General features: G+C 37.5%; 1 protein-coding gene across 30 annotated transcripts in view; it reads right to left on the bottom strand.

Annotated features, from left to right (window-relative positions):
- LOC112161706 (neurexin-1a) overlaps positions 1 to 12,967 on the bottom strand; it is a 247,571-nt gene that overhangs the window by 14,988 nt on the left and 219,616 nt on the right. For 23 of the 30 annotated variants that reach the window (XM_024297053.2, XM_024297063.2, XM_024297056.2 and 20 more), the window contains one exon: positions 1,380 to 1,467. In XM_024297053.2, the coding sequence (XP_024152821.1) occupies positions 1,380 to 1,467 (88 nt within the window). The remainder of the gene's footprint in view (positions 1 to 1,379; positions 1,468 to 12,967) is intronic. The other 7 variants (XM_024297065.2, XM_024297074.2, XM_024297057.2 and 4 more) reach the window with 1 other exon arrangement.

The following is a 12,967-nucleotide window of genomic DNA, read 5'->3' as shown; positions in this document are numbered from 1 at the left end:
AGCTTTATGGGTGACATTGTATCTAGTCCTTTCTGCACAGCAGCCTTGTCTGGTTGAGTGCTTAGCCGAGCGTGTGAATCGTTCTGAATGTGTATATTAATCAGGATATATTGTTAGACAGCTGCCGCCCTGGGAGCCTGCAGCTCCGGTGTCAGGTGGTGGTGGGAAAACAGTGCACTGGGAGGGTGTATCCCACAGCATCACATAGTTTGCATCTGATGCCCTTGTGGAAAGTTATTTTAATGTCAGCTACCAATGCAAATCCGTAATCATTTACATTTAAAAAAAGCCTGTCTGCAGTTACTGAATGTGCAGCATTGAAACTTCATCTAAACCACTTCTAAGATAAATGTAAAATGATGAAAAAGAGCATTCTTTCTAGTAGAGGGCCAGAGGAAATGGAAACTGTTAGTCATTACTGTGGGGTAGACATTAATTTAGTGGTTTGATACCACATAACAATCAATAACACATTTAGACGGAGTGGAGTCTTGAGTTTGGACCTAATTGTTCTCTCTGCATCTCATCAATTTAGAATACATTTGAGAAGTTCTCGCTTAATAGGTGAATACTATAGTTTGACTTAATTACAAACCATGGGTATCATCAAACGTTCCTCGTTTTGTTGTGCAGCATAAAGTAGAGGCTGTATTTTTTATCATTTTGGAAAAACAATAATTATAGTTTTTTTTCAATTTTTATGACATATATTATTTTGGTTGCAAACAACAGGGATTTTTAAGAGGATAAAAACACAACATTTGTCTTAGTTATACTCTTTGAGAGAATTTATGTGAAGCTGTTGTAAATTAGACAGGAAACAGCCTCAGTTCCTGCATTAGAACTTCAATAACACTCAAATGTAAATCATTTGTTGGATTTTGTGGGAGTTACAGACATTTCATGTATCTATAAGTTAATGAAGACAAATACAGCCAAGTATTAAAACAATCGGATACAAACAGATATTTCACCTAATTTAATGCACTATAAAGACCCACTTTGATCATCTTTGATCTATTTCAAAGACTTTCCAGAGGTCTTTCAGTTATGATTGTACCCAAAATGTGTCGTTTTCTAACACGTTTGATGGAAGTGGAAGAATGACATTCATAATTATTAAAATTATGAATCTTTCACACACAAGAACAGACAGAAAATAGCAAACAGCCATTTAGATGTTTACGGTGACATTAAGTAAGATCTTAATGCACTCATGCAAAATACACAACTTGGATTACTAACTAATTTGTCTCACTTTAACTACAACTCTAAGAGTAATACTATTCTTCAGTCTGCAGTGTCTTAGTTGGGATGAATGATGAGACCAGAAGACACACATCTATAGAGAAGTAGAATAAAAAAAAGAGATGACTAACCTAACCCACCTGAGCTCGGCTCACAGGGATCAATGTCCTCATCATCACTTGGGCACTCAGCTGAAGCCACCTGAAAGTCGTCAGTTGTCTGCAAAGAAAGAGAAGCACAGTGGAACATTAAATCAATAAGAAAAATAAATGTCTATCAAAACTTCCAATAGTGGCATTTCCTGAGGGCTGGGTTAAGGAGATTGAGGCAGATGGCATAAAAATCAAGACGGCTACACTGTCTGGCTGCTGGATTCATCTGTCAACACGACCACACGCTGCCTGGCACAGTAGCAGCTGCTCCACTGCTTTCCAGGCAAGACATCCTTACAGAAATGAGATCTGATTGAGAAACAGTGGAGGCTGAAGTTCACGGCACAATTGCCAACTCACATGCTCAATTTGTGTTCCCCGTATGTTGTCTTGCAAAGTCCTTGAAGGGACTGTTAAGAGTCATCATGAAACAGTGCTGACATTTAGGAGACAACCAGCCATGAAAACTGGTGGAAAATGGTACCACACGGTAGAGTCTTTCACTAATGTTTTTTTTTTTCACTCTTTCCTATAAATAAATTTCTGTTTTACAAACGGAAAAATCAAAGTGAACATATATCACTGTTGTGTTGCCAAATCCACTTAAAAGCACATCTGTTTCCCAGCGTTTTCAGGGCATTTCCTCACCTGTCAAGCAGAATACATTTCCCAACTTTTGAAAATGGAAAAGGGCAAACAAAGAACTAAAAAAAGCAACTGTAAAACATTATACTGCAATGTTCTTTTATAGTCTTGCCTCAGGGCTTTTGATCAGCTCTGCGTTAAAGGTCATTTCATTTAAGCTTGGCAGCCTTTTCAGGGCCAGGTTAGATTTTTCGCTATGGACTTTTGCTAAGCAGAGCAAGCTGCTGCTATTAATGTAGAACATCTGCCTAACTCTTTTAAAAATTTAAGCTGCAAAGGGTACTTGACGATACTCCCAGATGATAATCGCTCATTCTTGTGCATAATAAAATTGAAAGAAAAAAGGGCTATGGCATCCATCAGATCAAAAAAATGAGGATGTTGTTATTGAATTTGTGCTTTTACAGCAATAATGTTGCATCAAAACATTTGTAAGTTAAGTTAGCATTGACTGATCTTGGGGAAATTAAAGATGGTGTCATTTGGCTGGAGCTAACACAATTGGATTTTTACTGTAACATCGTTTTGGACATTATGAACATGGGCCAAAATCATCTTTACATAATAGACCTGGAAATGATAGATCAAACCTATTAAGTTTGCCGGGGTGGACGGCTGTTTTTGTTGCATCTGTGAAGCGAGAGGCCCGGGGAAGCCATCCAAATGTAAATTTAATTTGCCGTGCATGAGGCTGATATACAGTGTCGGCCATCCAGATGGCAAAACTGCCGGATCCTGGAGTGCCACATCCATCACTTCTGCCTTGTGATTTGTTTTTCCTGGCAGGAGATCCTGACACTCTCCACTCCCTGGCAGAGGTAAGGGAATCAAGGAATCAATACCACTTCTCTCATTGTCCCACCTTACCACTTTTATTCCCTTTCTCACATCCCTACTCTTCTCTCTTCTTATCTTAAACTCTATCTTTCAAATTTATTTGTGAGTATAGACGAGGGAGGAGTGTTGTGTGGGTGTACTAGATGTGGTTTTGTTGTCAATAGGATAAAATAAGAAGGTGTTCATATTTGCTTCTATCTTTATACAGGATTCACATTTTGTTCTATCCAATATATTGTGTTTTTGAACGTTTTAGTTTTACAAAAAAAAAAAAAAAAATAGGGCCAGGAATCTATTAAAAAAAACTAACTAATTAATCGGAAACTTGGAAAAACGTAATTGCGATTAATCGCTACAATTTCTTGCCGACCACTTACTATCTGTGAATAATCACAATATGAAATCACACACAAAACTCTACATTTACAACATTTATTTTTTATATCTGCTGTCAATCAACAAAAAAAAAATTGGATTAATCATATTTTTGTGTTGGGAATAATCGCAATGTTTTACCAGGTAAAATTTATTTATACAATATAGAACCGACCACGGTTCAAATAGTCTGCTTTTTGTGAAAAAGTGATCTAAACCACAAAAATAGTAAGAATAAAATACTAGAAACCGATTGAATATTTATTTCTTTTGTACGTGACCGTGGTATAAACAGGATAATACCCAACAAAATGTTTTTCACGCACGCCGTGGACGACTGAACCGCCAAGTTAAAGCGAAGGACTGTTTATTCGATTAATTTGCGTTAAAACACATTAACGCATTAATTCTTTTTGATTAATCGCGTGCGTTAATGCGTTAATGTTCACAGCCCTAAAAAAAAAAAAAAAAAAAAAATCCTTTTGTAAGCCAATAAAGGCGATTCAAAAAAAACATTTTTTCTTTTTGTTTAGTCATATCTATAAATAAATGATTGCATGGAAAGAATAAATATTGAAAATAAACATGAGTAATTCCGACCGGACCTACGTCCACCATCCTGAACCGTGTAGGATTTGAGGTGGTTGTGACCTGCTCCAAATCTAATAACATTATCAATTCATGGTGTCCTCATCCAGCGCTTGGCTTCTTTTTCATCCATGACAATTTAATGTGGGCCATGTGTGGGGCTTACTATGCAATTTAACCACACTGATGAAAAGTGACGGCTGGCTTGGCCTGAGATCCCCAAAAAAGAGTGAAATCTTTGAAATCCTTTTATTTTTAAAGGGAAATCTAAAAAACCCCACCAGGTACCTATTTGATCATCTTGACACTGAGGTGGTTCTGACGATTACATTACTAGAGGAGTCCTTATCTAAACGGATTGTAGAAAGACTGAGGAAGAAAAGAGGGCTTTCTGATGTGGAGAGTCAGAAAAGATGCCCCAATAAACGGGTTTATAAACACAATCCACCTGTAGTTCATTCTATGAAGCCACTTAAAGCAAAGACTCAGGGTTTGAAAAGCATCATTAATCTAACTGTGCTACAGCACTACAGCACAGCTCATTTATCTGCCTCTGTTCTGAGCAGCAGAGTTGACGGCGTTGAGAAATTTCAGTTGGAAAAGAAAAAGAAAGCAAAAAGGAGAAAAACAGACTTTCAGTTCTGCATGGTTCCCCATTTGTTGGTTTTATTTAAAAAGAAACAAATTAAAGTCAATGTAGGTAAATGTATTAGAGCAATGAAGGTGTTGACTGACCTTGGCTCACACTGATTGAACCATCAAAGAGGATGTGGACCAGGAATTTCCAGCCTGACTCAGCCAAAGGGAGGCTGATGCTTTCTTTAGTACTCTCATGCTGGTTTTTCGATCTCTGAGGATTGATAATGCGGCTCTATAATGAGATATCACGGCAGGACCACGCTGAGCACGCGCTACAGCTTAGTCAGCGGTCTCATCCGGGTGGATACCGGGTTATCTACAACTCAACAAGCATCCGTCTGCCACCTTCCCGTGTCCAGAGCTAGCCCTAATAGCCACTATACAGAGGTGACAGCTTTATAATGCACTACATTTGTCCCCGAATGTATATTTTCTTCTCTTAATGCTGGACTGTAGGGACAGGAGGAGGGAAGTTGGGGGGGATGCTGTGCTGCTGCCCCCATACTCAGGAGCAAGAGACACCTTCTCTGTGATAACCTGTCTGCACGTCTCCACAGAGAGCCGTTCAGCCTCACATTGTTTTCTCTCCGGTCTAATTTGATGAATGCTCTCTGGCACACAGCACGTCTCTTTGGAGACGGGCTGAAAGTCAGGAGGACACTGAAGGCATCTGAAAGGTTTATCTGAAGCATGCCTCTGCTGTCCTGGTAATGTATTCCACTGAGAACGCTTTTCCCTTTGCTTCTGCTTTTGTGTATTTTTTTCCCTTCAGGAGACCTTCTCTCCACCCCAATTTAAGCACTTATTTAAATAAAATGCCCCTCCTTACACAGCTAACCAGCAACAGTGAAGATAAATAACTGCCAAACTTGAATTCATTTTTTAAACAGAAAAGGTTCAGAATGAAAATAAAACCTTTTTTTATTTTTTTATTTGAGGTTTGTTTGTTTAATTTTTTGCACATCTTGCATTTCAGAAAATCTGTTCTGTCCTTTTTTTGTTATATGAAAATGAAAAATATTCAGAATAGTGGACACTTTGAAGGAAATAAACTATCAACACGAATAGATTGACTTGTTAAACAGTGAATGAAATATTGATATTTGTTGGTACAAAACAACATTTTATGATGCAAAAGAGAGTCAAAAAATGAGAAAATTCAATAAATAAATAAATAATGGCATAAAATTACAAAGTGCAATAAAGACATGAAAGGCAGATGATAACTAATAATAAGCCCCAGTATTAAAAAGCTATTCTAAAAGGTAAGGGAGATATTTTTTTTTATCCTTCAGACTACTAGAAGGAAAAAAAATGTCCAGTCAAAATGCTTTTAAATCCATCAATAACTACAATTCTCCGAGCCCCGCCCCTTCACATTTGTTATCACTGAGAACCCCCAAATGTCCTCTGTAGATACCAAAAGGAGTTGATTCAGTAGTATGCAGTGGTTAGGAGATATTCAGGGGTAGAAATGTCCTCTACAGAGGACACATTTGCATTGCTGGTATAGTCAGGAGGATTTTGTTTGATAATGTAAAAAAGTGACGTGGAAATACAGTAGTTAACACATTTTTTGTTTGAATTTGACTGTGTCTAGCCTAAAAACACCCTTGATTTTTGGTGTATGTTTATCTTTTCAACCCTCACTTTTATGTTTAATTATTGATATTTTTATGTCTATGTATTTTAGTGTTTAATATTTTAAAAACATCAAAACTAAATTGATACAACTACTACTATTACTACTACTAATATTAATAATAGTTTAAAGGAGTGTAACAATTAATCAACTTAATCAATATATTGATTTCTATTCCTACAATCCAATGAGATCGATCTGTTTGAGGCAAGGTGTTAATCAAATCTATCTATACTATTTTAAAATTGTTCAAAATGAAATAAATTGATTATATAGATCTTGGAAAATACAATTTGGATTGAGACGGTAGATTTATTTTACTACAATGTAAAAATGACCAAGTTCATCACAGTGAACATCACATGTGGCAATTTGATCAATCCATCATTACAGTCCAATGTGTGGAAACATTTAAAATTTTGCAAAGACATGTAACCATACAGTGTGGTAAAATGTTCTGTTTCATTATTTTGATGTGGAAAAATAACAACAGCGTGCAATGTGAATGAGTTTGCCATTAATTCTTGTTTACTTGTTTATTTGTGCACATATTTAATTTACACCTGATTATTTTGCAAGAAATACAAGGAATCAGGAACATTTCTCGTACACTGTTCAGTACCAGATTTTCATCATTGAGTCACACTGGTTGAGTCGATGTCCCGGATCAGTTTTAAGTTAATGAATCAGATCGTTCAATATAAACCGATATGGACTTTTAATTATATTGTTATAAACAAATTACGATATGAATCGAACTGTTGTAGAAACAAACCCCTAATAATTAGCCTTAATCTACATATTCAGTTTGGCTTGGGATTAAAAAAAAATCTTCCCACATGTCAAATGTAAACACAAAAGATGTATTTTTTTTAGTATTTTCAAAACTACATCTGTTCTATACTTACCAACATCAACACTTAGGTGTAAGCTAATGCTAGTGCTAAAAAACTGCACTCCTATTTTTGCCCACACACAAACTGCCATTAACCCCCAAAAGCAGAGGGATCAGTTTGTTCCTGCTCAGAAGATGTGCCATTATTTCTCATGCTGACACCTATTTGCACTGATAGCAGCCTGCGAGGGCCCATATCTGACCAGAGTTGCAGTGTGCACAACAGACTAATTGGGAGGAGTTTGTTGTCCTAAGCCTCAGTGTTGCAGCAACACATCATTAGTAAGCCAGTGAGAGAGGCAGAGCGAGGCAGTGAATTTGGGTTCACAGTAATACATGGGATGAAGAATGCCTGCCTCTTTCACACAGAGGAACAAACTTAAAGGCGCTGTTTTACAAAACCACCGTCTATAACAACCAAAAGCTGGCTGACACCACCCATACACGCTCAAAGTCTCCAGCTACAGCAGCAAGTACACTGCAGCAGCTCTCATCCAAAAGGCTCATGACATCCAAGTATCTAACTTAGCACCCTGGAACTAGGTCGATGCTGATGAATAATTTAGTCCCAGATGCTCAATAAATTCCAACTGAATAATGAAGGCGTGTGGGCCTCTTAGACTGACTTCAGCTCCGAGTATTGCCTGGCCTTCGCCCACACTCCTCATACTGCTGGCCTGCCAAGCTGTCAGCACAGCGTGGATACAGATACAGGCTCGTAGAGCTGGAAGACAATAAGATGCCACAACCAGTTTCAACACCACAGCAAGGTGGACATCCAGGCGGATGAATTTGTAGAAGCACAGCATCTTTAAAACTTGTTGAACCTATGTCATTACTTCTTTTTTTTTGTTAAATAAAAACTGCAATCACATTAGCTCTACTTTCTGCATACTCACTGCAAACCTGAAACTCTTGAGTTTTTTCACTGACTTCAAAGCAAAGTCCCCCATTAAAAGAAGAAAAAAAAAAAAACAGGTCTGGATCAGAAACCCCAAACTGCAAAAACAGGCCCCTTTTTTTAAAATAAGTGAAAAAAAACATCTATCCACATTGGCAGATTTTGTTTTAGTAATAAAACAATAAACAAATAATAATCTGTCAATGAGATGAGAAAAAATTCTAGTCACTTAGACATGTTTTCTCAAACTAAGATTATTTGCTATTGAAACGTAAGATTATTTTTTCTTGCAAAACACTTTTTTTTTGTTTTTGGAGTGAAATAAAGTTCACTGACAGACAAGATTAAAAATATAGGAAATGTACGATTGTTTCATCGGTATTTTATACTTCCCATTCGTGCTAAAACTGAGAAAGTGGATCAAAAACCACGAGACATAATTATTATATATCCCTCCACTTAACTCCGATAAGAGAACAAAGCAGAACTCTTTACTCTTGCGACGCTTTCAAAAGATGTCTAAAAAAATATACGCCTTTAAAGGTTGTCAGACTAACTGGTTTCTTTGGTTAGGCAGGTTATACTTTGAAAAAATAAAACATAGGGTCAAAATTATCATTTTTCTCCCAAGTAAATGTCTTTTTCTGATGCTACAACTGTAACAGAAGATTTTTTTAAAGATGTTTTTTTTTACAATTCTTGTTATTTAATATTAGGGCATGAAATGTACTTTTTAATTACAAAAGTTTTGCTAAAAGTATTGAGTTTTTCTGCATCCAAAATTATGTGTAAGCAACAGAAATGTGAAGACTTTTTCAGAGAAGTAACTTCTAAAGATGCATAACAACCTGAGTTCAAAAGTGTGTTTATGGCCCACAGGAGAATTCCTTTATTCAAAGCGACGTTCTTGAGTGGTAAATATTCATGAATATGACTTTATGAGCATTTGTGTTCCATGTATCATGATGGACAGCTGTTTGTACTTTATGATTCTATGATGCAGTCTTTTTTTGGGTAGAAAAGGCTTTGCTTTATTTAAAATGAAGCATCTGTTGTAGTGAGTCGACCTCAGGCTGAGTATCACAGTGTCATTAAAAAAAAGTGCTCCGAGGCTCTCCGTCTCCTCCCCTGGTACCGGTATGTTTCTGTCTAGCAATACATCTTTCTCAGGGCTTAAGTTGCTGCGCCCCAGACGGTCTAACAAGGAGCTGTTAGGTTGTTTTTTGTACCAGGTAGACTAACAGCAAATACTGCAGGAAACATGCATTTCCTTAACTAGTACACAGAAAGAACAGGAACCAAACACAACCAGCTTTACCAGCTTTGTGGATAAAGAGCAGTGGATTCCTAACTGTACAGTTTGAAAGGTTGCTTTCAGAATAACCTCTAAATGCCTCACTGTGGAACAAAATAAGATGAATAAAAGATTTTGCTTGCCTCGGCAATGACAAACATTTATAACATTTTTTTTTTTGCTCAAATAACATTTCAACTTTGAAAGAGTACTGTGCAAAAATGATGCAGATTTGAGGTAATTGGACGGCAAAATAACTATGCACAATGCACTATGCTCAGTAAAGACTTTCTCTGAGACCTTGGATGGCGTAGGAGGAAGCATCAAGTCCATTTCCCAGTCAGCGCCTGCGTCACACTGTCAATCTGTCCAAAACTTACTCGGAGTGAGCCATGTGGGTCTGCTGCCCAATGCATCCAACCCAAGCCATCCTGCGCAGCGTATGATGAGCAGCAGATATTTTGATTTCAGATTTAGCCCAGAGCTAATTATTTATTACTGGGGATGTATAAATAATGTGCACACAATATGGAAGAGTGCTTGTGTTCCCCCCACAGTGCAGCAAGAGTGCACACTGAGTGCTGTGACATTGCTTTAGTGGTCCTAGCACATTGCACAAGACAAGGCTGAATGATTTTTTGTTAGCTACATGCTCTAAATGTTAAAAATCAGAGCATGATATTCATAATACACTATCTGCTTGCATCTGCCGCCCACACTGCCCCCACCCCCCTCCTTTCCATCCCTTCTTTCTCGCTCCTGCAGGAGGAGATGCACCATAGATGCTTGTAGCATGTTCGGCTCGGTCTCTCCCTCATCCATGCGTTTACACTTTTTAGATAAACAAAATCTGCTAGCATCTGGTGTATAAAGAAGGCTCAACAAATACTGCAATCATAAATGCTTACTAGCTAAATGCAGACAAAATATTTGTCATTCTGAGGAAAAAGTATAGCTCAATCCACAAAGACAGTGTCATTCTTTATGTTCATGTTCCTTTCCCAGCAACTCTAAAAATATACAAAACTCCAGCATCTTACAGCTTGTGCGCTTTGAAAAAAAAAAGAGAAAAAAGATATGCAGCCTGGCCACAAATCACTGTCTTCCTGACTTTACTTGCTTCTTGACATGTAGTCCCAGTCCTTCTTGAGGTGACAGGTACAAATTTGTCATCCTAACACAGATGCCATCATTGCTGAGATGCATGTATGCAGGCCTCATTCCCATGTGGAACAGGAGGCCGCTTTCCCAAGTGTAAACATGACATGAGCGACGAGGGAGAGCAGCGTCGCCCTACAACCACAGACCAGGTCGAATGTAACTCAAACAGAAGATCATCACTATCAGATTTTTGTCCTTCACTGTGACTTTTTAAAGGCTTTAAAGTCCCACTTTGATCATCTTTTGATCTACTTTAAAAGTGTTTCCTGTGGTTTTTTAATTATGATCAGGCTGTTTTCAGCCAAAAAAAAAAGTAGTTTCCTAGGACATAGTTTCTGCAGAGTGGCAGTGAAAATCACCTCTGATTTGTGGGGTGGGATCGTTGGCGTGGAGTGACCATGCCCCCCAACTCTCCTCCCAATTCAGTGAAGCTTAGATTACGGAGCTTGTATTTATTACAATACAAATATGCTTTTTTTCAAATTATATTTTTTTGTTCTAGTTCTGATTCACAACAAATAAAGAAAAACTCAAAAATGCAATTTTAAGCTTAATTTTCTTAACATATGTAGTCAGTCATCAGAGAAATACTATTTTGATTGGAGTGAGTCTTTGGTAATTTGGTAATTGTGGTGCATTCTCTTCACTGTAACTCACATGTCCTCATTAAGTCCTCCTGTTTTGGTTAATTTTTTTAAAATACATTTTCTAGGATATTGGATTTACAAATACTTTATATTTTTATTGGAAATTGTGCAAAATAAGAGACATACAAATATATAAGCTCACCCAGTTAGAAAGAAGAATTGTTCTTTTTAAAGCAGTTGTTACCAACCTTTTTCAAGCCACAGACGTCAGACTGGCCTGTACAAGGGAAAAAAAAAAAGCTCCTAGTTTCCCTAAAATGCCTTTTTTTGCTGAAAAACTTTCCAAGTATGTTTGTTTTTGCTAACTTTCCTTGCTTGAGGGCTTCAATTTTGGAGCAAGTTACTTTAAGAAAGTAGCAGATGGATTTTTGGATTTTCAAAATAAAACTTCTTCCAACATACATTTAAAAGAAAAAAATATATACTGTGCTTTTTTTCATGTTGTCCAGTACCAATTGGTACCAATCTGCAATCTGGGTAATGGTGACTATTACTCAAAAGAAAGAGGAGCTTAAATCAATTTATTTCAAACAAAACTCAAACACAATAAAATTAATTGTCATTTTTTGATTATAATCAATTAAGTTTGCTTTGATTTATTTTCAACTATTTACAAAATAGCTCTTTTTCTAAGGTGAAATACTGAAAACTTCCCATTTAGAAGAATGTTTTTATTTTGTATTTTCGATCAATTTAATGCCATTAAAACAGAAATCATCTCTTGTCATTTAAAAACAGTAAAAGTGGACTAACTTTAATTTCAGTTTAAAGTTCTTGTTGCTCTTATAAAAAAAATACTGGGGTTAACAAGCATTTAGTTGCCAGTGACAGACTCAGCTACATTAATACTTCTTGTTCACTACTAAATGCAGTGAACCTAAAAAAAAATAAAATAAAAGCAACTGTTTGTCTTGTAATCTTGCTGACAAGCAGAAAAAAATAAAAACAAATCAAAATAAATAAATAAAGAGACTGCTTGTGTGCTGGTCGTGCTGCAAGCCTAAAGACGCTTTTGGATGCACCAGCCAGTATGTGGATTTCACTTTCTAAGCCCTTGAGAAAATTATTTTTAAAAACGGAGAGAGCTCAGCACAGCTCAATGAGCTGCTGGCAAAGAGCTCCTGTTCATGAATGCAGTGTATAAACCAGCTCATCACTAAATGTTGCAGGTGGGAGAAAACCACTGTTGGACAAATTGAATCTTATGTTCAGCACTTAAGACTCTATTGTATTTCAAAAAATCCCAACAGCAAACGTCCTGGGAGCCAACAGTGTGTTATATGAATACATGAATCATAGCATAAAGCTGTCAGCGCCTCAAAGAAAATATTTACAAAACAGCTGCGAGAACATTCCCTCTTTCTGGTTTTGCTATCCCCATTCTGACATAATCAAACCAGCTCTTATGGCGCCACACACCGACTTGTACTGTCTGTGCCCACGACTGCCAAGGTGAAAAGGACCGGCCAATCACACGGAGCCTACATGCACTTTTGAAAGCATTTCTGTAATGGTCCCTAGTGAGGCTCAGATGATTGATACGGTCTGTCGCAAGGGGTGAACGCCACAGGCCTGGGGGCACCGCAGGTCTACTCAGTTCCTACCTTTACCATCTGTCAGCGCTGGGTGGGCACCAAACCATGGAGCGGGTAGGTGCCCAGGATCACCTCAAATGACACCTCCATTCAGGAGCAAGGTGAGGAGGTCAGCAGGACGGACACGAGCAGCAGAGGGAAGCTGTCCCTTTCTATAGGGTTCAAGCTTTTTCATGCTTTCAAGAAACGATTGAGTACATCTGAAAGAAGTGCTGATGATTTCTTTACTTTAAACTAGGAGTACAAAAAAGGTATTGGACAAAAAAAAAAAGAAAAACAGCTGCTAGGTAGGGTTTGTAGCAGCATCCTGGTCAACCCCACACATCTGCAATGCAGGGGAAATTTTAT

This window comes from Oryzias melastigma, linkage group LG15 (genome assembly GCF_002922805.2).
Source record: "Oryzias melastigma strain HK-1 linkage group LG15, ASM292280v2, whole genome shotgun sequence".
In the NCBI taxonomy this organism is placed as follows: domain Eukaryota; kingdom Metazoa; phylum Chordata; class Actinopteri; order Beloniformes; family Adrianichthyidae; genus Oryzias; species Oryzias melastigma.
Note: the sequence above shows the minus strand (reverse complement) of the source record. Positions and strands in the feature narration are given on the sequence as shown.